The sequence below is a fragment of the Lissotriton helveticus genome, chromosome 11, assembly GCF_964261635.1.
Source record: "Lissotriton helveticus chromosome 11, aLisHel1.1, whole genome shotgun sequence".
Taxonomy (NCBI): Eukaryota; Metazoa; Chordata; class Amphibia; order Caudata; family Salamandridae; genus Lissotriton; species Lissotriton helveticus.
Genome location: NC_136072.1, coordinates 34944754 through 34966166, shown reverse-complemented (window position 1 = coordinate 34966166; position 21413 = coordinate 34944754). Strand labels below are relative to the sequence as shown.

The window sequence follows — 21413 nt, the reverse complement described above, 5'->3', positions numbered from 1 at the left end:
ACCAAATGAGATGTTCCCAAGATTTTCCCTGACATATCAGCGTACCTTACTCGTTTGCACTTTGCTACTATGCTTTTGGGTGGGGACTTCAATCTCTCCATGATTCCGAAGATTGATACTACTGGCCTGGGACACTGTACAAAACCAGATTCTCTGCACGCATTCACTGAACTTGCACAATCCCATCTCCTAACAGATGCATGGGGACTCAACTATCCAAATAGCCGTCAGTACACTACTAGTCTACCCCACATGGGACTTGGTCCCAAATAGACTATTGTCACATTATGCCCGACCTACTGATATTTCACATTTACCCAGAGCACTATTCCATCACTCCCCTATACTACTCACAATATAGTTACCAGACAGTGTGCCACCAGGTCCACCCTGATGCTTTTCCACAAATGCACTAAGAAGTATTCCATACTGAACTCCAGAAGGCAAGTACTGAATATTTTTAGCATAATGCAGGCACAGTGCATCAATTATTGACATTATGGGACACTTTTAAAGCGTACATCAAAGGAGTCTGCATAGCAAAATACTTCAGAGTCCTTGACTATATTCGCAGAGAATTAACACAAATAGAACAAGCCCTAAAAAGACTTAACATTGAAATGCCCATGGTGGACCATGCTGCACACTTCCGGAAGAGAGCAACACTTATGCAAGAATTTCAAGACTTAGCCCATCGTGAAGTCAAGTTCTTAAGCAAATATGCATAGCACGAATGTACAGCGAGGATGAGAGACCTTGTCACACATTCGCCAATACTTTATGTCCCCCCTATCAAATTACTATGATCCCCTCCATCCAACTTGATGACGACACTTTAACCATCATCAAATGATATTATGCACACATTTCTGCAATACTACACCAACCTTTATCCTTCTAAAACCAACGTACCTGCAGACATTATTGAGACTACCTTGCTGAAATTGCTATGGTTTGGATGGAGAAGGGGCAGCAGGTGTTCCTAGCAGTGCCCATTACTGCCGAGGAAATTGCACAAGCCATCGATGACCTTAATGGTACGCTTGCCCCAGGTCTAGATGACTTTATCAGTGCGTTCTACAAATCAAACAAAGATGATCTAATCCTGTTCCTACTTGAGGTGTTTACAGAAGTCTTGTGCTGCGGGCTTCTTCCCCCTTCAAAGCGAGAGGCAGTTTTAACTCTTCTATTGAAGCTCGGGTAACCACCCGAATATTTCTCTTCCTATCGTCCGTTATCTCTATTGACCCACAATAATAACATTTTGACTAATGTGTTAGCTACCTGCTTATCGCTTCTTATCAGCCCAAAAGTTTCCCCGTTACAGACCGGTTCATCAACAACTGATCCACTTCGATAAATTTGCAAACAGTGTTTGCAGTCTTTAATCAAATTAATCCAGACCTCCAGGCTGCAACGGTCCTATTGGATGCTGAAACGGCATTCAATTCCCTAGAATGGCTGTTTCCATTTGCTTTATTGAGTAAACTTGATTGCCCTATGGGCTTTTGTAACCTTGTCTGTCTATTATATATGGCTCCAGTGGCTCGCCTTCAAGTGAACAGCAGTATCACAGATCAATTCCCATTGTCCCAAGGAACAGGGCCGGGGAGCCCCATGTTGCCTTTCCTATTCATAATAATGCAATAGACCCTCTTGTCTGACAGCTGCAGAAGTGACATTTGGCGAGATGGCTGCAATTCTTGTGTGGGTTTTTGCTGGCGTTCTTGTACGCTGATGACATTATGCTACTCCTTAGACACCCAAAAACAAGCCTTTCCCCAGTATTGAGAGATGTGGTTCATTTTGGAGCGCTATCTGCACTCCAGATTAATTGGCCTAAATCTGACATATTTCCATTAACTGATAACACAGTTCAGGTACCTTTGGACTTCCCCCCAAAAGTGGTGCTTATACCCCCTATCTACACCTACAAAGTTCTGAGGTAATAAGATTAAATTATTGCCTGGCAGTAGACAAGGTAAATAGATTATTTGAAAAATGAATAAAACTCCCCTTGTCCATGGCAAGTAGAATTGAAATAATAAAGATGGTAGTAATGTCTTGGTTTCTGTATTTGTTTCTAAACATTCCCATTGTGCTCACTAATACTTTATTGAACACCCCCGGGCGCTCCTTAATTCAGCTAATATGGGTGGTAAAACAACCCAGGATTGGTTAGAGTACTTTAATAATGCAATATGAGCATGGTCTAGGACTTTTAGCTTTACTATTTAGTTGCTCAGGAGCAATAATATTACAATTTGTAGCATTTGGATGCATAATTCCAATTCCTCAAGCCAGAGAGCTCAAAAATTCACCCCTAACCACTAGAAACACACTTGCCGCAGGGACCTTCCAAGAATGCTTTGGAAATCCAGAAGATAGCAACAACCTGCTGGGCATGGAAAAAATACTATTGACATCTTGGCTTTGAGCACCTCTATTGCCCACACATTCCCCTACCAAATAACCCATAGTTATCTGTCACAATGGAGGTGCTGACTCAAAGAACGCTCAGTGCATGCCATATACAAACAGTTGGCGACAAGTTTCATGAGGCTGGCCGGCATTCTGTCCAATCCCTCCATGAGGGAGATACTGTCATGCGGGTGGACAGATTTATTCTGTACAGGCTGCATAGCGCACTCCGATCGGCATCGCTACTGCCCCCCTTGAATCACCTGCCTTCCCTTTATTGATGTAGATTATTAAAACCCCTGACAGCACTTGAGTTTTCCTCTACCTGAAAAAATGTGGTTTTACTGTTGTGAACAAACCAAGGGGCATATTATCAAGGGGGTTTATCTCCGCTTTTTTGGCTTTAAAAGCCAAGAAAGCGGAGATAAAATTATCTCCCTATTACCTAGCTGTCGCTAACACCAGTTAGCGACAGCTAGTAGGAGATAGCGACCATCTTGGGCCCCACTTTGCATGTCAGTGATATTTATCACTAATGACATGCAAAGTGGGCGTGCCAAGATGTTAGCGACTGGAAACAGTCGCTAACATCGCTATCTCCTATTACCAACTTATGGAGATATTCGTGCTAAGCGCGAATATCTCCAAAAGCTAACACCTGCCCTGAGCAGTTCTTAGCCATGTTATTCAATGGGAGGTGGATAACATGGCTAAGAGCATTAGCTCGATAATGCATGAATATCGCTGACTTTTCAGCAATATTCATGCATTGCGGCCGATTTTTATCGCATTTGCGATAAACCTTGGTAATACCAAGGTTTATTTGCGATAAAAATCGTCGCAGCTCAGCGGTAAATTTTTGTTTCTAACCAAGCAATAGCGATAATTATCGCTATTGCTTGGTAATATGCCCCCAAATTCGTATCAAACAACCACAGACACAATTTACTACATTTTAAATATCTTCATCAATCGTTGTATACTCCGCAACTACTATCTAAACTGGACCCCGCAAAGCCTCATAGCTGTCCTAGATGCACTAAAGTACATGCAGATTTCATACATTTAGCCTGGAACTCTGCACCCATACTGTGATATTGTGTGGAGGTGTTCCAAATTTTAATATTAATGACAGAAACGTATATTGAACCCTCTCCACTGCTAGCCCTCCTGGGCTATGTCCTACCACTGCCAAAGGGAATTTGACAATATACCGCTATTGCATTACTATTACCCAAACGCCACATATGTCTTCACTGGGCTGCTCTTTCCCACCTCACAATCAAGCAATACATAAAATACCTCATTGATTACAATACCAACAGTGTTATATCTGCCTGGCTCCAACCCCCTACCTCCTGACCATAAAACATATGGCAACCCTTGCAAACATACTTACAGCAGGTACCAACTGAAAAGGGCCCCTCAGCCCCTGTAGAAGGCTCTTCAAAAGATGCAAGATGAATATCCAAACTCCATTGTCATCATAAATTCTTAATATGTATTAAGATGTGGCACATATGCTACTCAATATGTTCCAAATCTGCAGCTTAACAGTTCTGGACCTCTAGCAGTGTTCACTGCTACTGCTGTATAAATTAGATGGGATTGTATACTGGAACACATACGCCAGAAGAGACATGGGCACTGGGGATAAGCTACGCAGTATAATGCAGTGTTACATGTCAGACGCAAACGATATGAGAAAACTAGCAATGTATTCTTTGCTTTTGTGAGACCTGTTTCCTTTCTCTCTTTTTATTGTTTTCTGACTTTGGTTATTATCAATGTATGTAACATGATATGTTATGCAAAACCAATAAAAACTGTTACAAAAAATTAAGAAAATAATAAAAGCAGTTGGATCTGCCTGCCCTGATTTGCAAAATTCCAGTATATCCAAATATTACATCATACATGAAGTCAAAATATATGTGTACTCATTGTACAATAGAAAAAAGGTAATCTCCAATTTACCACATATGTTGCAAGACTGACTAATTGTCTTTTTAGTGTATGTTTCAACTGCAGATAACCACTGTATTAGTGATCAATTTGGGGAAACATTTTTCTAGAATAATGGTAATATGTTACAGTTTCTCACAGTTTGTGGTTGAGAACAAGGTATCATAACTGAAGGGATTTCATTGGAAACTTATTTACCTTGCTGTTTTGGGAATTTATATTTTATAGTTCAAAACTTTATTTTGAATTCCAAAATCAAAGAGGCAGTGAAAGGAAGTAACTCACTCTACTGTGAGATAAGTCATGATGTATATTGTTGCCGTTAACAGATAACATTGAAAGAATTTCATACAGTTTATCTGTTAGGAAAAATACTTCTGACAATTATGTAAATAATTCTATAAATGTTACTTCATATTCCATCTTCTCATTTCAGTACCCAATGTAACCAGCAATCTAATTGTGACAGACATCACCATTGGTTCAATTTCTTTGAGCTGGCTACCACCGACTGGCAACAAAACCTCCTATTTAGTGCAGGTATTTGGAAATCCAGACTCAAATGTGAAAAGGTTGTATGAAAATGTCTCCATCACAAACTTAATACCGGGCAACCTGTATGCATTCAAAGTTTCTGCTGTGGGTGGAAATGGAGTACTGGGAAAAAGTATTCTATTATCGGAATTCACAGGTGAGCGATTTCTATATAAAATAGGTGTAATTTTCATAGAAGTACCATTATTGCATATAACAATACTTTTGTCAAGTTTACAAAATGCATGTGATAGCTACCTTCATTCCAGCAACTGCTGGGTATTATCCAACTTCAACAAGCAGAGACCATGCTATCTCTCCTTATAAAAACTGGAGAATAAACATGAGCTATTTGTCTGCTCGTTTGAGGTTTTGAAGACTTGAAGTCAATCAACGGGTACATTTCTAGTCTAAATTCAATACAAGGGAAATTGCCAGCCCAAAATTGAACTGGATTTTTTTTTATTTTTTTTAGCAAGATTCTGTTTAGGTTTTGAATTTAAGCTATTAGAAATAATTTCACAAGAAAATATCTTGTGTGTCAAAGAAAGTTACTGATTTTTAAGGTGTTCTTAATTAGTCCTTATAGTGTGCAAGATTAATTTACATTAGCAACAGATTTTCAGGAGTAATCAAAAGAATAATGTTTAAGTATGAGCAGTTTTTAACATAATGCGAGTTTTACATGAAGATATGTGAATACAAAATAAATATTACATTAAAAAGCATCTTTTATGCTTTTGGAAATGTTAGGCATCATTCAATTATATGTAGATATATGTTATTTATGCCTCTTTACTGGAAATCAAAGGGATCCCAATAATATCAAGACTGCATTGTCATGCCTTCCTAAGGTGTGAATCCATCTATGTAACTAAGTGAATGACCTCAAATGTATGAAAAGAAGGAATATGTTGCTGGATTTCAAACACATGAATGCATAAACAAATTCCCTGCTTGCATATTTGCACATAGTCTGATAATCCACATTTGCAAGCCCCATTTACCTAAATGGACCACCCACCCATTTTTGAGTTTTTACCTTTAAATAATTTTTTGGTCCAACTGTGTTGAAATGGACAAATCTATTTTTAGTAAGTCCGTTTCCTCTGCAGAAAAGCAAACAAATGGTTTTTTGCTACCCTACTCATCGGAATACCTCCTTAGCTTTAAAATTGCTGAGCACAAAGTTGTGGATGCAATTTGAATCTCTGTACAAGCAGATATTTGAATCTAAACACACATAGTATCAGCTGAGTGCACCTTTCAAATTTAATAGACAAACACTGTTTAACTTAGTGAACATTTCAAATTCAATGGACAAACACTGTTTACTGGTTTCATCATTATATGTGAAGTTCAACTCGGTATATTGATGAAAATGTGAGTATGTATTCATCTAATTACGACATATGACAATTTGCATAGTTGTAATATTTTCTCACTTCTTGTTGAATGAAAATACTTGTTGCAAACTGTCATCAGAGAAATGAATGGAAATGAACATTCATATAATTCCTTTTTAAGAAACAAAATCAATAAATGTTATTCTGCTATAAAATAACTGGTTTACAATTTTTTCAAAAACTAGCAAAAGGTGCTTTCAGAAAAAAGTGATCAGAAATATCTAAAATCAAAGCAATCCAGTTTGGATAACAAAGGTACTAGATCATTCAAATACTAAAAATAGACAAAAGCTACTAACTCTCTTTTCTAAGATTTCAGTTGACCAGATAGAAGAGTATACAAAGTGTGTGACCTGGAAGACAGATAGGTTTTTAAACGTATACAATTTAAGAAAATAATAAAAGCAGTTGGAGGATCTGCCTGCCCTGATTTGCAAAATTCCAGTATATTTTATTTTTTAATTGCTCTTTGAGAATGTATATTTTTTAGTAAAAAACAAAGGGGTCTATTAGGATGGCGGTCGGAAAACCACCCTGACCGCCATGGTAGCAGAAAACAATGGCCCGTCGATATCGAAGCAAAACCGGCAGTCCGATTAGGATCAACCGCCAAAAAAACAACGGGGGCGGAAATAGGCAACAAAAAAAATGCCCGTAGCGGGTGGAGAAGGCGAAAAACGGTCCACGACGGTCAGATTAGCGGCGGAACCACACCAACCCACCACCAGGACAGCGGAGACACTGGTCAGGTCAGAAAATTAAGATATCCCCGATGCGACCGCGGTACATTCTGCTGTTTCCGACTGTGGCACCACAGAAAATGCCAAAATTCACAGAGATTGAGTTGTCAGTCATTGTAGATGAGATAATCAGGGTAGAGCCACAACTATTTGGTTCCCTGGTCCAACAGACACCATTAGCCACAAAAGCACAAATGTGGGCAAGGATAGTTGACAAGGTCAATGCAGTAGGGACCACCCCGCACAACAGAAATTGAGGAGCAAGAACTATGAGCTGGCTCAGAGGACTGGCAGTGGTCCTCCCATTGCGCCCAAAATATTCATTGCATGGGAGGAGAAGGTGCTCTCCATACTGCATCCAGAGGATCTCACAGGAATAGCCGGGGGAGTGCGGGCTGGTAAGTACCAACATATGTAGCCAACATTTACAGTGGTGTGTGTGTCCATGCAATCAGCACTACAACTCCCACCAGGACCCCCTGTCCCACCCCTGAGCAGGATGTAGCCCTCCCCCATCAGAAGCATGTGGCAGCAATTGTAGGGTTCCCCCTCACCTAACAGGTAGGTTGCCATCTTCCCAGGGAGGGCTGTTTGTGGGTGGGAGGCCTGCAATACAACTCCCACCATGCACCCCTGTCCCACCCCTGAGCAGGATGGAGCACCCCCCGAAGCATGTGGCAGCCATTAGATCACTACAAACAAACTAACAGGTAGGCAGCCATTTACCAAGGTTGTTCTGTTTGGGGGTGGGAGGCCTGCACTACTGCTCCCAACATGCCTCCTTGTCCCCAAGCTCAGCAAGATAAAGCACTCCCTCCCATCCAGATGCATGTGGCATCCATTGCATTTCCACTCCAAACTAACAGGTAAGCAGCCATTTACGAAGGTTGTTTTGAGTTGACTGTGGGTGGGATGCCTGTACTACAACTCCCACCAGGCCCCCGGTCCCACCCCTGAGCAGGATGTAGCACTCACCCCGCCCAGAAGCTTGTACCAGAAAGTCCACCACAATGTGAAAACAGAACAGGTAAGCAGACAGTGCATGCACCTCAGCATATCTCTAGAAAAGCATGGAGACATATGACCACACAAGGCCTCACATCACACACAAATTGACACAGATATAATCTCAACTTACCGTGTGCAGACAGCTAGCATATGTAACTGTCACAGAAACAGAAGTGTGACTCACCAAATTCAAAGTTGAAGCAATGCAGGGCACAAACATGCACAGCAACGAATGCTCTCTGTAACTTCCATGGGGGCTGATCATGAAGGACCATAGGAAAAGTAAACAAGCATTGTCTGTTGAACAAAGAAATCAAAGCATAGGACAGGACAAATGTATGCATGAGATGACAATGGCTAGTTTACGTGCGGATGTAATGGCTGCCAGGCAGAGTAATCAGCAAAGATGCTTCACATCAAGTTGTGTAGCCGCCAGTTTCAGATGACAACCTTTTATTGTAATACTAAAATCTTCACGTGGGGCCTAGTATACATTACCATTTCACACCATGGAAAAATAATGTATGTACACTCACATCATGGCATGATGTACATTACTCTGCAGACATACAATGTGTAAAATAGTTAAATGTGTGTTGCATAACCTGTAAATAACAGACATTGAACTTTAAGCTTGAGGTGTGCACGTCAATGACCACCTCCCCACTGTCCTACAGGTGACCAAGAACTGACTGCAGAGGGTGACAACATCAACCTGCAGAGCCAGTCTCCTCCCCCGGAACATGGACTCTCTGATGCAGACTCACTGGATTCTGTGGATTTGGAGCCCAAAGCCGGCCCATCTGGTGTGCTAGGGTGCGACAGGTCCCAGGATACCACTGCCACCCCCACTCCCTCAGCAACAACAACAATGCTGATCCCTGCTGGAACAACCTGTGCTGCCACCACCACCATCACCAGCACCACCACCACCACCACTAGTGCTGGCTGCAACACTCGCCCTGCCCCAGAGGATGACCACCCCACCCCAACAACTGCAGAGGGCAGGGACAGTAGGTGTGTGCATACAGTGGTAAGGCAACAGATCTGTGACAGCAGGGCAGGTGGGGAGCAAGTGTGATTCGAAGACAACATGTCCATGGGACGAAGCCTTGGAAAAAATCAACAGAGTCCTTGGGGCCTATGAACAGGTCCAGGAACAAACAGGCCAGGCTCACCAAGATGCCTATGAGCTCCAACAGCTGCTGAGGTTCATGGACAACTGCATGTGCCACATCGTGGACCTCTTGGGCCAGCTCGTGGCGGTACTGAGGATCAGGTCAGTGGCACAAACAACATCTCCACCTCCCTCTGGTGTCTGGCAGGATGCCAGCTCCACATCCTCCCCTGTGGACATGGACCCACTCGCCCTGCAACTGTGGCCCCCCCTGCCAAAAAAAACAAGTGGTCGTAAAAAGAAATTCTTGGGAGCAACCCGTGGCAAAGCACCTGCCAAACACCATCCAAGGAGCCGGCCATGATGGCACACCTCTTCACCCTGCCATTGACTTTGTTAACTGTCCTTCCTCACACTGCCATGTTTATGGCATTCATCTGTTGTACTGGGTCACCATATCAGTGTGGTGAGGAATCAAGTGTCTCATCTACCATCACTAACAACTCATTGCTTAAACCTTCACATTTCTGTGAATATTCACTCCCTTGTCACATATACCCATTGTAAATAAACACTCCTTACACACCAATGTTGTTGTGTCTGCTCCATTTGTATCACAGTATGTGCAATGTTAACCATGACTATAATGTCACAGGAGCACAGATTGTCCGTAGGCAAGGAGAGGATGAAGGGACCCAGGAAAACACAACAAAACAATAGTCACTAGTCAGGTGGTGGCATCACAGCCAACACACAACACTTGTCATCAAGGTACTCCAATCTGCACACATTACAATGAGCAACAGTACCGACATAGACATCCTGTAGCTGTGCACACCTACCCTGTTTCCTAAACATTGGCAGCCAGCACTGAGTCAACAACAGGCTGCAGTCTCAAAGCTCACATCAACCTTTTCACCAACAATGACATCAGCAGACAATGGCCCCGTTGTATATTGTCACTCACCTTCAAGTAAAGCAGCGGTTGATGAGCTGTCGACGCAGGTCAACACCTTCCTCCTCTCCACTATCCTCGTCACTGGACATGGGTTGACTTGCAGGCGGGGGTCTCTGCTGCTCATCACTATCCAGGAGCAGTGGTATCTCTTTGCGCAAGGCCAGGTTGTGGAGCATGCAGCATGCAACAACGATCTGGCACACCTTTTGGGGCGAGTACATCAGGGCACCTCCGGTCTTGTCCAAGCAGCGAAACCGTGACTTGAGGAGACCAAAAGTACGCTCCACCCCACAGCGGGTCCTCCCATGGGCATCATTGTAGCGGACTTCAGCTGGTGTCTGGGCATTGCGCAGTGGGCTCAGCAACCAAAGATGGTTGGGATATGCAGAGTCACCAAGGTGTGAGATACGAAGTCTTACTTTGTAATACAACTGTGGCAGAGGACAGCATGTCACACACACATCACGCTAATTGACTCTGCATACTCACCCACAATCCATGCCCGCTCAAGCCATCAGCTGGGGCACAATCCTGTTACGCATGACGTATGAGTCATGGGGCGAACCTGGAAATTTGGCACACGTGTGCAAGATGATCATATTCGCCTGGCACACCACTTGCATGTTGATGGAATGGAAATGTTTCTGATTCCTGTAGATGTGCTCACGTGCCTTTGGTAGAACCAGCCCAACATGTATGCAGGGGATGTGCTCAAGGGAATACAACTCACTCTTAACACCCGCCAATTCATGCCTCCAGGGGAAATTGGTATATCTGTCCTTGTAGATCATCAGAGCAGACAGGACTTCCCGTAGCACCATGCTGAACATAGGTTGCGACATCCCATATGCTCTGAACCCCGTGTGCTGGAATGATCCAGTGGCATAAAAATGCAGGGCAGCCATCACCTTCTATGTTGGGGTGAAACCAGGTAGTGTTCTGCGAGGCTGCAGGTTAGGTTCAAACATAGCACATAAGTTTTGTAGGGTGGCTCTATCCAGACGGAATTTTCGGATGATTTCCTCATTCTCCATGTCTGCCAGCACTGTGAAGGGACGATGCAGAATAGGTCTCCTCCTAGTTGAGATGAAAGGGGACACACGTCAATGCAATACACCATGAGATGTGTATAAAATCTTATGTTTTGACTGACACAACGGCAATAATGACTGTCATCACAGTTGAGTTATAGACCACCTTACATGCAGGGACACCTTCAGCTACACTACTCGTACACTTGCCCCCTTTCACACAGCAAGTACCTCCAAAACAATATTTGACTATCAGAATGCACAAAGGGATATAGCCACATCTAGCATGTGCAGTCCTGAGAGTATTTCATACAGCATATGTGTGAAACTGCAACAGTACTGTCTCATACCTAGCTGCTGTACCTTCCACACCTTCAAGCACAAGTTGAATAGGGCACACATCAACAACACAATGAGCACAGTCTGTGTGTAAACAAGTGTGCGCAATGAAAAGTAGACAGTCAAATCTGCACATTGTTCATTAAGACATACATCACTGGGATTTTCTCAGCCCTTTCACACATTGACATGTGTACCCATTGGAGAGTCCATAACAACACTGTTCTGTGTACATGCCCATCAATATCACTACTGACATGTGAGGAAGTACATGCCAATGTTCAAATTCACATACACAAACATGGCATGTGTAGTCAGCAGTGGGGTTAATGTTACATTGGCATTGTGTGCACAATGATGTGCCATTAATCATGTGGCCACTGTGCACTGTTGATAACTGCCCATTGGCCATTGACACATCATGATGTGTGCATAGGTGCTGTCAAAGTGCTCCGTCAGCCAAATCAAGGTCATTCATAGCAATGTATGGGACCCAAATCGCGGTAGCTACCATCTGGCCCCAGCGGTGTGACAACGCCAATGCCAAAGCCACACTTGCGGTAATGATAGGCATATGAGTATCACCAAATGGCAGTTGGCATGCTCTGCCACCCAAATCACAGTCATTCATAACAATGTATGGCACCCAAATCACGGTAGCTACCGCATGGACCCAGCGGTGTGTCACCCCCAATGCCCAACACACAATTGCAGTAGTGATAGGCATATACCAATGCTCAAATGGTGGTTGGCATGCTCTGCCACCAAAATCACGATCATTCATGGCAATCTATGGCACCCAAATCGTGGTAGCTGCCGTATGGACCCAGTGGTGTGTCACCGCCAATGCCAAACACACAAGCGCTGTAGTGATAGGCATAAACACATGCTCAAATGGTGGTTGGCTTGCTCCGCCAGCCAAATCACGGTCATTCATAGCAATGAATGGCAGCCAAATCCCGGTAGCTACGCCTGGCCCCAGCGGTGTGCAACTGCCAATGCCAAAGCCACACTCGCAGTATTGATAGGCATATAAGTATTGCCAAATGGCGGTTGCCATGCTCCGCTACCCAAATCTCGGTTATTTATAGCAATGTATGGCACACAAATCGCGGTAGCTACCGCCCAGCCCCTAGGTGTGTCACCGCCATGGACCATGCTCTTACAGCCAATGGGAACCGCAATCGCGGTGGCCTAATGCAATTTTGAAAATCGAAGTATGCGTGCTCCGCCACTGCGGAGCCGTTCATTGGATGCAATTGAAAGATGCACCCGCGCAGTAGTGCCCGCCTGGGCCCTGCGGTGTGTCACCGCCATGAACCATGCCCTTACAGCCAATGGGAACCGCAATCGAGGTAGCCTAATGCAATTTTGAAAATCGCGGTAGGCGTACACGTCAACGCAGAGCGGGTCATTGGCTGCATTTGAAAAAGGCTGACCTGGAACACCAATTGCAGCAGCTTAGAACCACTAAAACATACCCCAGAGGGCTATACATGTGCGGGAAAGAGCCTCACATTTCCACAGCTCACAGAGCCTGCTGCCTGACAGCCCTCAACACCAACTGCTGCTGCTGCTGTCTCCAGGGACTGCTGCCTGCCAACCATCAACACCAACTGCTGCTGCTGTTGTCTCCAGGGACCACTGCCTGCCAACCCTCACCACCAGCTGCTGCTGTCTCCAGGGACTGCTGTGTGCCACCCCTCAGCACCAACTGCTGCTGCTGCTGTCTCCAGGACTGCTGCCTGCCACCCCTTAACACAAACTGCTGTTGCTGCTGTCTCCTGGCCACAGTGATGGTGAGGACTGAGAAGATCCGTGCAAGTCCCTTCACCACAGAGGAGCTGGAGGTCTTGGTGGACGAGGTGCTCACACAGTATCCAAGGCTATGTGGTGCACCAAATGTCGTGGTAAGTCTTCCAGAGTAGCAGTGAGAGTTAAAGGGGGGGCACACAGGAAGTAGATCTACTGCAGTATGTGCCTGAGAGTGTGGCGTTGTGTCATGCACTGCCTAGCATGCTGTCTCCAGGGGAAAGGTGTGTGTAGCCTATTTCACATGTTTTCCTGCCTGCATATCAAGATTGGAGGGATATGTATTGTCTTGTCAGCCATGCAATGATGCAGCAAGTTTGTAAAGTAGGAGTCAGGACAGTGATTGCTTGTGTGAATGGCTGTGTGGGTCCCTGGTGTCCTTCACAGGCTCATCTGTGTCCTTAGCTACGGTTGTTGTCCAGAGGGTTGTCCAGAGGGTAGTGATGGAATTTTGTCTGACTCAAAATATGTCTGATCTCCAGTTCAGAACTATGCTCAGTACCTTAATGTACGAGGGTGACACTCTTGACACAGCAGATTGCTGCACTATTGTACGCAGACCTTCCATTTCCACCAGCATGTGTACAGACTCCCATGTGTAGGCAATGTTTGTGCTCTCAAATTGTCCCTTCATGTAACATATCTGAGGCCCCACGTTGAACCTCAGTGTGACCCAACCTGGCCTGGCACAGTCACTGCCCAATCTGACAAGGACACATCACTGAATGTACAGAGTGTTACATGTGTGTTTTCTTTGGGACTCTCCATCAATGAGCCATCTCAGCCCTGTAGATTGCACACACAACAAGTCTTGTGAGAAGGATGTAGGTTTATAAGATCATGTCCCTCAATGTGACCTCCATGACACAGTGAGCTGATCACAGGGCAAGGACATCTGCCGGCTGAGCAAGAACGTGGCCAAGATGGCACAGGGGCTGATCCTCCGGGCTGGCAGGTTGGCGCACCGGAGTATGACACCACTAATGGCTCGCATCTTAGCTGTGACACAGCCTGACCTGGATGCGCGTTTGAAGGAGCATCGGCAGCAACTGGGTGAGTATTCTGGGAAGGGTGACTTTGGTTGTGAGTGGCTGCATGTGTTCATAGCTGGGGCCAGTGCTGGCCTCCGTGATCTTGGTAGTGTGATACAGTGTCTTGTAAGTGGCCTCTGTGTTGGGTGCTACTGTAATGCATTTTCCCTACCTGTACTTCCGAATGTTATTTGAGTAATGGACATTGACATTGCATTCTGAGTTGTAGGCTTCAGGTATCGTCTGCATTGGGGTAGTCTAGGAAATCCCATGGAAGGGAACGACAGTGTGCATGATCTGAGTGTGCTTTTATCAATGTGTGCATTGCCTGACCTGAGATATGTGAGGCTTAGCCATCTGACACCAATGTGCAACAGCAGTTGTGCCCCAAAGTACAACATGGTGGATGGCATAAGCTCATGGCCATTGTGGACTGTTATGTTGTAGTCTGTACCGGTGTTGTCCCCTTCTGCCCCATCCAGATATGACAGTGGCAACATGTTGTGGGGTACATATTTGCCCCCATCAAGGCCTTAGGTGTGCTCAGAGCTATTTGTGTTTCTAGTTGAAAGGAGCCGCCAGCAGGATATTGTGCTGTGTGATCATTACATGGCTCACTTATGCCCCGTTTGCTTGTTGGCACGCAAAATTTGAGTTCACAATTGAGGTCACACAATGTTATTGCACAGGTTGATGTGCAACATGAATATGCAATCATCTTTAGTGATGCTTTGCTTGCATATGATTGTTGGGGGGGGACAGGAGTCCGCTTGAGGAATCGCAGCCAGAGACGGCAGCGGTGGCGCATCTATGTTGGCGGGCACAGGGAATGGGGACTCTGCTTCCTCTTCCACCACACAGCGTACAGTGCCCACCCTCCCAGCTACTTCCACTGTTGCTGCCCATGTTTGCAACAGTGAGAAGAGAAGAGTGTCCTTCACCCCAGGCACTGTTGCCCCTTTCCCCCCCTGCTGCCATCAGTGCTGAGTCTGTGGACCTTTTGCGCCAGCTGTGTGTGGGCCAGACAGCTTTCCTCAATGCCTTCCTAGACCATGACAATAAGTTGGCATAGGTGATCACTTCCTTGGAGGGCATACATTCAGAAGTGGGTGGGCTACACCAAACTGTCCAGTCTTTGTCCTCCGCAGTGACAGCAGCCATTCAACTGGCACAATCTCGGAGTCCAGCTCCAGTCCTTTTGTCCACCCTCCTGCTAGTGTCCACATCCAACGATAGTGACCACACACCACAGACCTCAAGGGCAAGATACAGCACACGCAGCACACAGCAGAATCCCAAGCGGTCAAGGGTGCAGACACCATTCCCACAGAATACTGAAGCCACCCCGGAGTTGAAAGACAAAGGCCCATCAGGCGACACCAAGGGCCACAAAGCAAAGAAGCAGGCCTCAGGGTCACATGCCTCAAAGGCATCCCCAGCCAAAGACTCTGTCCCAAAAGCATCTCGCAAAGACAAGCAGACAGTTTCCGTGGCTGCAGAGAAAGTGGTAACTGCTAAGAGTACACATAAGAACAGCTCCAAGGCAGATTCACCCACAACCTCAACTCACATCCAAAGCCCTGTGAAGCGGGGTAAGGATGGCACTGTAGGGGGTACACCTGGTAAACAGGGGATGGAGGTACAAAGGCAAGGCCAGGCCAAGCAAACCACTGGATCCAGCATGTCCCCAGAGGGAGGGCCACCGTCTGCACCTGATACAGCATTTGTGGTGAGTGTGCCTGTTGTGTCCACACCACTTTCCATTAATCCCAAGACAGGGAAGCCATTTCAAGTCCCTAAAGAAGTAAAAAGGTACCCCTCCACAATCTCCCACCCACATTGTGTCTCACAGCAGCATGACTCAACCTCCATGTGCCACTACACCACCTGGTCCAAGCAGCCCTCTGGCTTCCCAAGCCACTGATGCCTCTACCTCAGCTGGGCCTCTCTCCCCGGTCCAGTCCTCCAACTTTCCCTGACACACAGCCACCTCCCAGTCAGACTGACAGCCAAGTCTGAGTGGAAGTGCCCCTCACACACCTATATCGCCCACAGCGGCACCTGTACTGCCCATTGATACCCCCTGACTGTGTTGCTGACCATGACAGGGTACAGTCACACACATTCCCTGTATTTACTCTGCACCTTGGACTGGCCACTGGCCTTGATGTTCACTGATGTTTGCCCCTTCCCTGTGAAGGTTCTCATATACCTCATCTGCACTTTGTCTTGGTCACTGGCCTTGTTGTTTACTGATGTGTGCCCCTTGCCTGTGCAGCTTCTCATGTACTTACTCTGCACTTTGTACTGGCCACTGGCATTGTTGCTCCTTGCTGTGTTAACAAATTCCTGTGCAGGATCTCATGGACATACTCTGCAACTTGGACTGGCAACTGGCCTTGCTGTTTAGCCCTTCCCTGTGCCGGATCTCATGGACATACTCTGCACTTTGTCCTGGCCACTGGACTTGCTCTTGTCTACTTTTGGTGCCTATCTGTGTGATATGTGAATAAAAACGGTTACTCCTGTTGTCTGCATTGTCAATGTCCTTGCTAAATAAAGTGTGTTCTGTGTGGGTATGGTTTACTGTGACACATGCTCTATATGCCACTTCAACATTATCAAAAGGTTGGTTCATTTTTTCAGGGTTTTACAGAGGTGACAGGCACTTCAGTTCTTCTTGACTGTGAGGCTTGGGGGTGCAATGATATTGGTTTGTGATGAACTATGGCTATCATAATCACTCTTTGATCAGATTTGCTATATTGGACACATGTCATGTTTGTATGCAGTGCTAGCACAAAGTGGGATTCTACCACGGTATTGCAGGCTGGCTGGTCAGGGTCATCATGTCTGTGTGAGCTTTCTTGATGTGTGCACAGCAGTGTTGGTGTATGCTCATCTAGTGATGTACAGGTGTCCTAGTCACAGGGGTTACATTCAATGTGTGCACTTCAGTGTTCATGAAGTGTGCAGTGTGAAGGGGTGACTTTGTCAGTTGTGTTGTTGTGTGTGTGCCCCTGCAATGTCAACTGCACACATGTGTCACCCAGGAGTATAGTGCACGTTGTTTGGATTGGTCAGCCCTGTGCTTGTGACTGTGTGCACATGTGTGAGTTGTAGGTTGTGCACTATGCAGTGTGTTGGTGTGTCCTTGCACGTATGGGGGACACCTAGGGCCAGATGTAGGTAATTCCATTTTACCGACTCATAAATACTGATTTTTACCGATTCGGTATTTATGAATCGGTAAAATAGAAGTACCGAGATGTAGGTAAATCCAGATGTGGATTTACCGAATCTTTAACAGTCGGTATTTACTGATTCGGTAAATACCGACCGGTAATGCCCCATTCATTCCTATGGGCTTTGAAGCCCATTGGAATGAATGGTGCATTACCGGTCGGTATTTACCGAATCGGTAAATACCGAATTTGACAAGGGTGCAGGGGGTGTCACTTTGACACCCTCTAGCACCCCCAAAAAAGGTTCGGGGGCCATGTGGCAGGCATACCTGCCCTAAGGGCAGGTCTGCCTGTCATATGGCACAGGTGTGCATGCACACATGTGCATGCACACCTGAATCGGTATTTTACCATCAAATTGAATTTGATGGTAAAATACCGACTTTGTAGGGCTTGTGGGACTCAGAAGAGTCCCACCTACATCTCAATTTTACCGATTCTGTAAAAATACCGGTCGGTAAATTTACCGACCGGTATATTTACCGAATCGGTAAAATTACCGAAATGGCCTGTTTCCTGCCCCCTACATGTCAATAGCCAAATACCGGTCGGTAACGGCCGAAATCGGCCGTTACCGACCGGTATTTGGCTACCTACATCTGGCCCCTAGTTGCTGTTGGTGGCAAAATTGAGTATGCAGAGTGTGTTACTGGCAAGTCAGTGTTGTGTTTTGTTGATCAGCCATGTGTCTTAATACTGTTTATGCTCACTGTGCATCTCTGCTCAGCCACACCGACATTGTGGGTGTGTTTTCTCATGCATTGCTGTCACTTGGGTCTTTTTTGGCTCCACTATGGCGTGTGGGGTAATACCATTCCCTATCTGTGCTTCTGATGTCTACCCATTGTGAGTCTGCACTCCATCTATTTTTGTATGGGGCATTCCTCACCTGTCCACTACTGGCGTACATACCACTTCACTCTCATGTCAGCTGTCCCCTTGGGTTGCCAGTGTGTGTGCCTCCTCATCAGTTCATTTGTTAAACTATGCTTTGTGGTGCTGATCTGTGCACGGGACCAATGTGCCACTCAGGACAGTCGACCAATTGGTTATATGTGATTTTCTTGTATTGTTTTGCAGACATGTTTGCTCATATGCAGTTCCACTGTTTGTGCTGCACAGTCCTCTAGTCATGTTGTTGTCACTTGGGAGTCCCAGGCTTGGGCATCTGTGGGTGTTGGGTTAGCTGTATGTGTGTTTGCTGTGGTACTGCTTCACTTCCTAAGTGTGATGTTGTGTTTGTGCTGTGGTGATTGGTGTTGTGTGGGTTCATGTTGAGTCACTCATATCTTTGTGGGACTGATATGTTTGATGTGCACACACTTCTTGTCGTGTATGCAGTGCTGTGAGTGTAAATGTAAATGAATGTTGCCTTGTCCTTGCCTGGTGTGCACCCCCTGATGTCCTGCTGTGTTTGCAATGTGATGTATTGGCATATGCATCTGTTGTGTGTTTGATGTGGATATGTGCAGTGTTTGGACTATGTTGTCTCTTGATGCTCTGTGTGTGATGTTCTATTTGCATGTCAGTGTGTGTGTTTTGTCAGTGTGTTGTGATTCACGCAGATGTGTGTTTCCAGCATGTGTGTCTGTCACATGCACTTGGGGCTATTCTTGTTCCTGGGCTTGTTTTGAGTGCATCCTTGGGGTTTTCTCCTCTCATGTTTGGGCTGTCATTTGTCAGGATTGTGCATGTGCATGCATGTGGTACACTATGACATCATGTTGACTTGATGGGTGGTGTGGTATGTCTGTCTGTGTTTCATTGTAGGCCCATTGGTCCCAGTTTGTGTCCATGATTGATTTGAGATAATGCACTCCTTGTCTGGGTTGGCGTATGTTGTCTGTGCATTGTTGCAGAGTGATGATCTTGTGTTCTCCTGCTCTGTCTGTGCTCCCATTGCGTTTCTACAGTTTTGCTACACAGGTCAGGTCTGGTCTTGTTGTATTCCTGTGTATGTTGTTATTGAATTTGATGTTAGGCTGTGGTTTTGGTGCCAGCATTGGTTCAGGCATCCCTGAGTGTGTGTGTGATGTTTGTGTATGCCCCCCAGGGACTGTGATTGTTTGTCAATGTATTGACTGGACATTATTGGCACCCTTCTGTGTGTTTGACACTGGTGTTGTGTGCTGCAGGTGTGAGTTGGAGGGGTATGTGTGAAGGATCCTGCTTGTGTTTGACAGTTGTAGAGTTTGACCATGGGCCCTGTGTGTTGTGATGCTGACACAAACCTGTCAAGTAGTTGGAAGCAGATGTCTGGCTGTTCACTGTTTGACTTCAGAGGCTTCCTTTCATTCCTGGGCCAATACATGGTTTACCGTGCTGTGTCCCTGAGGTGTTTCATAGGGGTGACTGTGGTTTAATTTCACTCACTGTGCCAGCCATGTGTGATTTGATGGGCTAAGGGTGTTGTCATATGTTCCTTATCTTGCATGTGATGAACACATGCTTAGTGGTTGTCTCCTTGGCCTTTCATTGATGTGCACCTCACTTTCACTTTCCTTTGTGTTGTACTCCATTGCTACTGACATCTGGTCTGTGTATGTGGCTGTGTGTCAGGGTGGGGTATGCCTGTGTGACTTGACAGGCTGTGTGTCCAGTTGAGTGATTGTTCCTTTTCTGTATGAGTGTTCAATTCATGCTTGGACCCAGTGTTCTTCACATGAGGGTAGTGTAGGTGTGGTATGAGGGTTGCCCTGGCCCTGTGTTTTGGGTGCTGTGTGTTCCTCTGCAGCCCCACCTGCTGAGGCTGTCTCCCTTGTTGTTTGGTGTGTGGTGCAGGGTGTGGGTTCACCTGGGTGGTTGTTGTACATTGGGTGGTACAGGAGAGGCACATGGCATGTCCCTTTGGGGGGGTCTAGTGTGTGGAGGGTAGAGGTGTGGCCCTATGATCTTTGTGCACTGCACATGCCTGGCGCTGTCTCTGCCTTCTGCATTGTGTGCATGTTTTCCCGCGTCTTCACCGCTACGGTGACATGACCGGGACATTGCATCAATATCGCGGTAGATGGGTGACCTGGATGCGGAGGGGTGATTTAGTGACTGGTAGGACATGTGTGGGTAAACTTGTGGATGCGTTCCTGTCCCCACCAGGGTGTCTGGTGTGGGCAGGAACCCTTTATCAGCCCTGGAGTTGTGTGTTGTGTTTTTAAGCGGAGTTGTGTGTTTGCATACCCTCGACGATCTCCGTGACGGTCCATAACTTACTGGTAGTGCATCACCTACAGCACTGAGAAAAAGTGTGAAGCTGGATCGATTGCGGTCGGGACTGGGTGGAAGGAACCGGGAATCTGTTTTTTCTCACTCCGCTGTGGTGCTTCCGCCGTTTCTAGTTGGGCAGTTTCTCCGTTGCGGTGCGGCTGGCTGTTTGGAACATCCTGATTTGTACGGTGCACGGGACGTCATTCCGCATAGCGGTGAGTCTCCATTGGCTCACACCGGTGCGGTGGCAGGATCTTTTTGATGGCGGTTCACGTCGCACCGCGGCGGACGGGAAATGGACTATGTTTGACCATACTAATATGGCGAGTGTGAGGACCGCTGCTGGCGTGCGGAAAATTGCATTTTCTGCCACCGCCAGCACCGTAGTTGTGCCTCCGACCGCCATCCTAATAGACCCCTAAAGTTTGGATTCCAAAATTAAAGCAGCAGAGATGTTAGGACCTGACTCACTCTTCTATGAGATCTGTCATGGAGTTTATTGTTGCCAATGACTGGTAACGGTTAAACAATTTGTTGTAGATTATCTGTTAGGAAGCATACTTCTGACAAATATGTAAATAATTCTATGAATGTTACTTCATATT

At 45.9% G+C, this 21413-nt stretch overlaps 1 protein-coding gene across 1 annotated transcript in view; it reads left to right on the top strand.

Annotated features, from left to right (window-relative positions):
- LOC144792151 (uncharacterized) overlaps nt 1-21413 on the top strand; it is a 426357-nt gene that overhangs the window by 302869 nt on the left and 102075 nt on the right. Inside the window, exon 13 of the mRNA XM_078667032.1 lies at nt 4823-5077. Within this exon, the coding sequence (XP_078523158.1) occupies nt 4823-5077 (255 nt within the window). The remainder of the gene's footprint in view (nt 1-4822; nt 5078-21413) is intronic.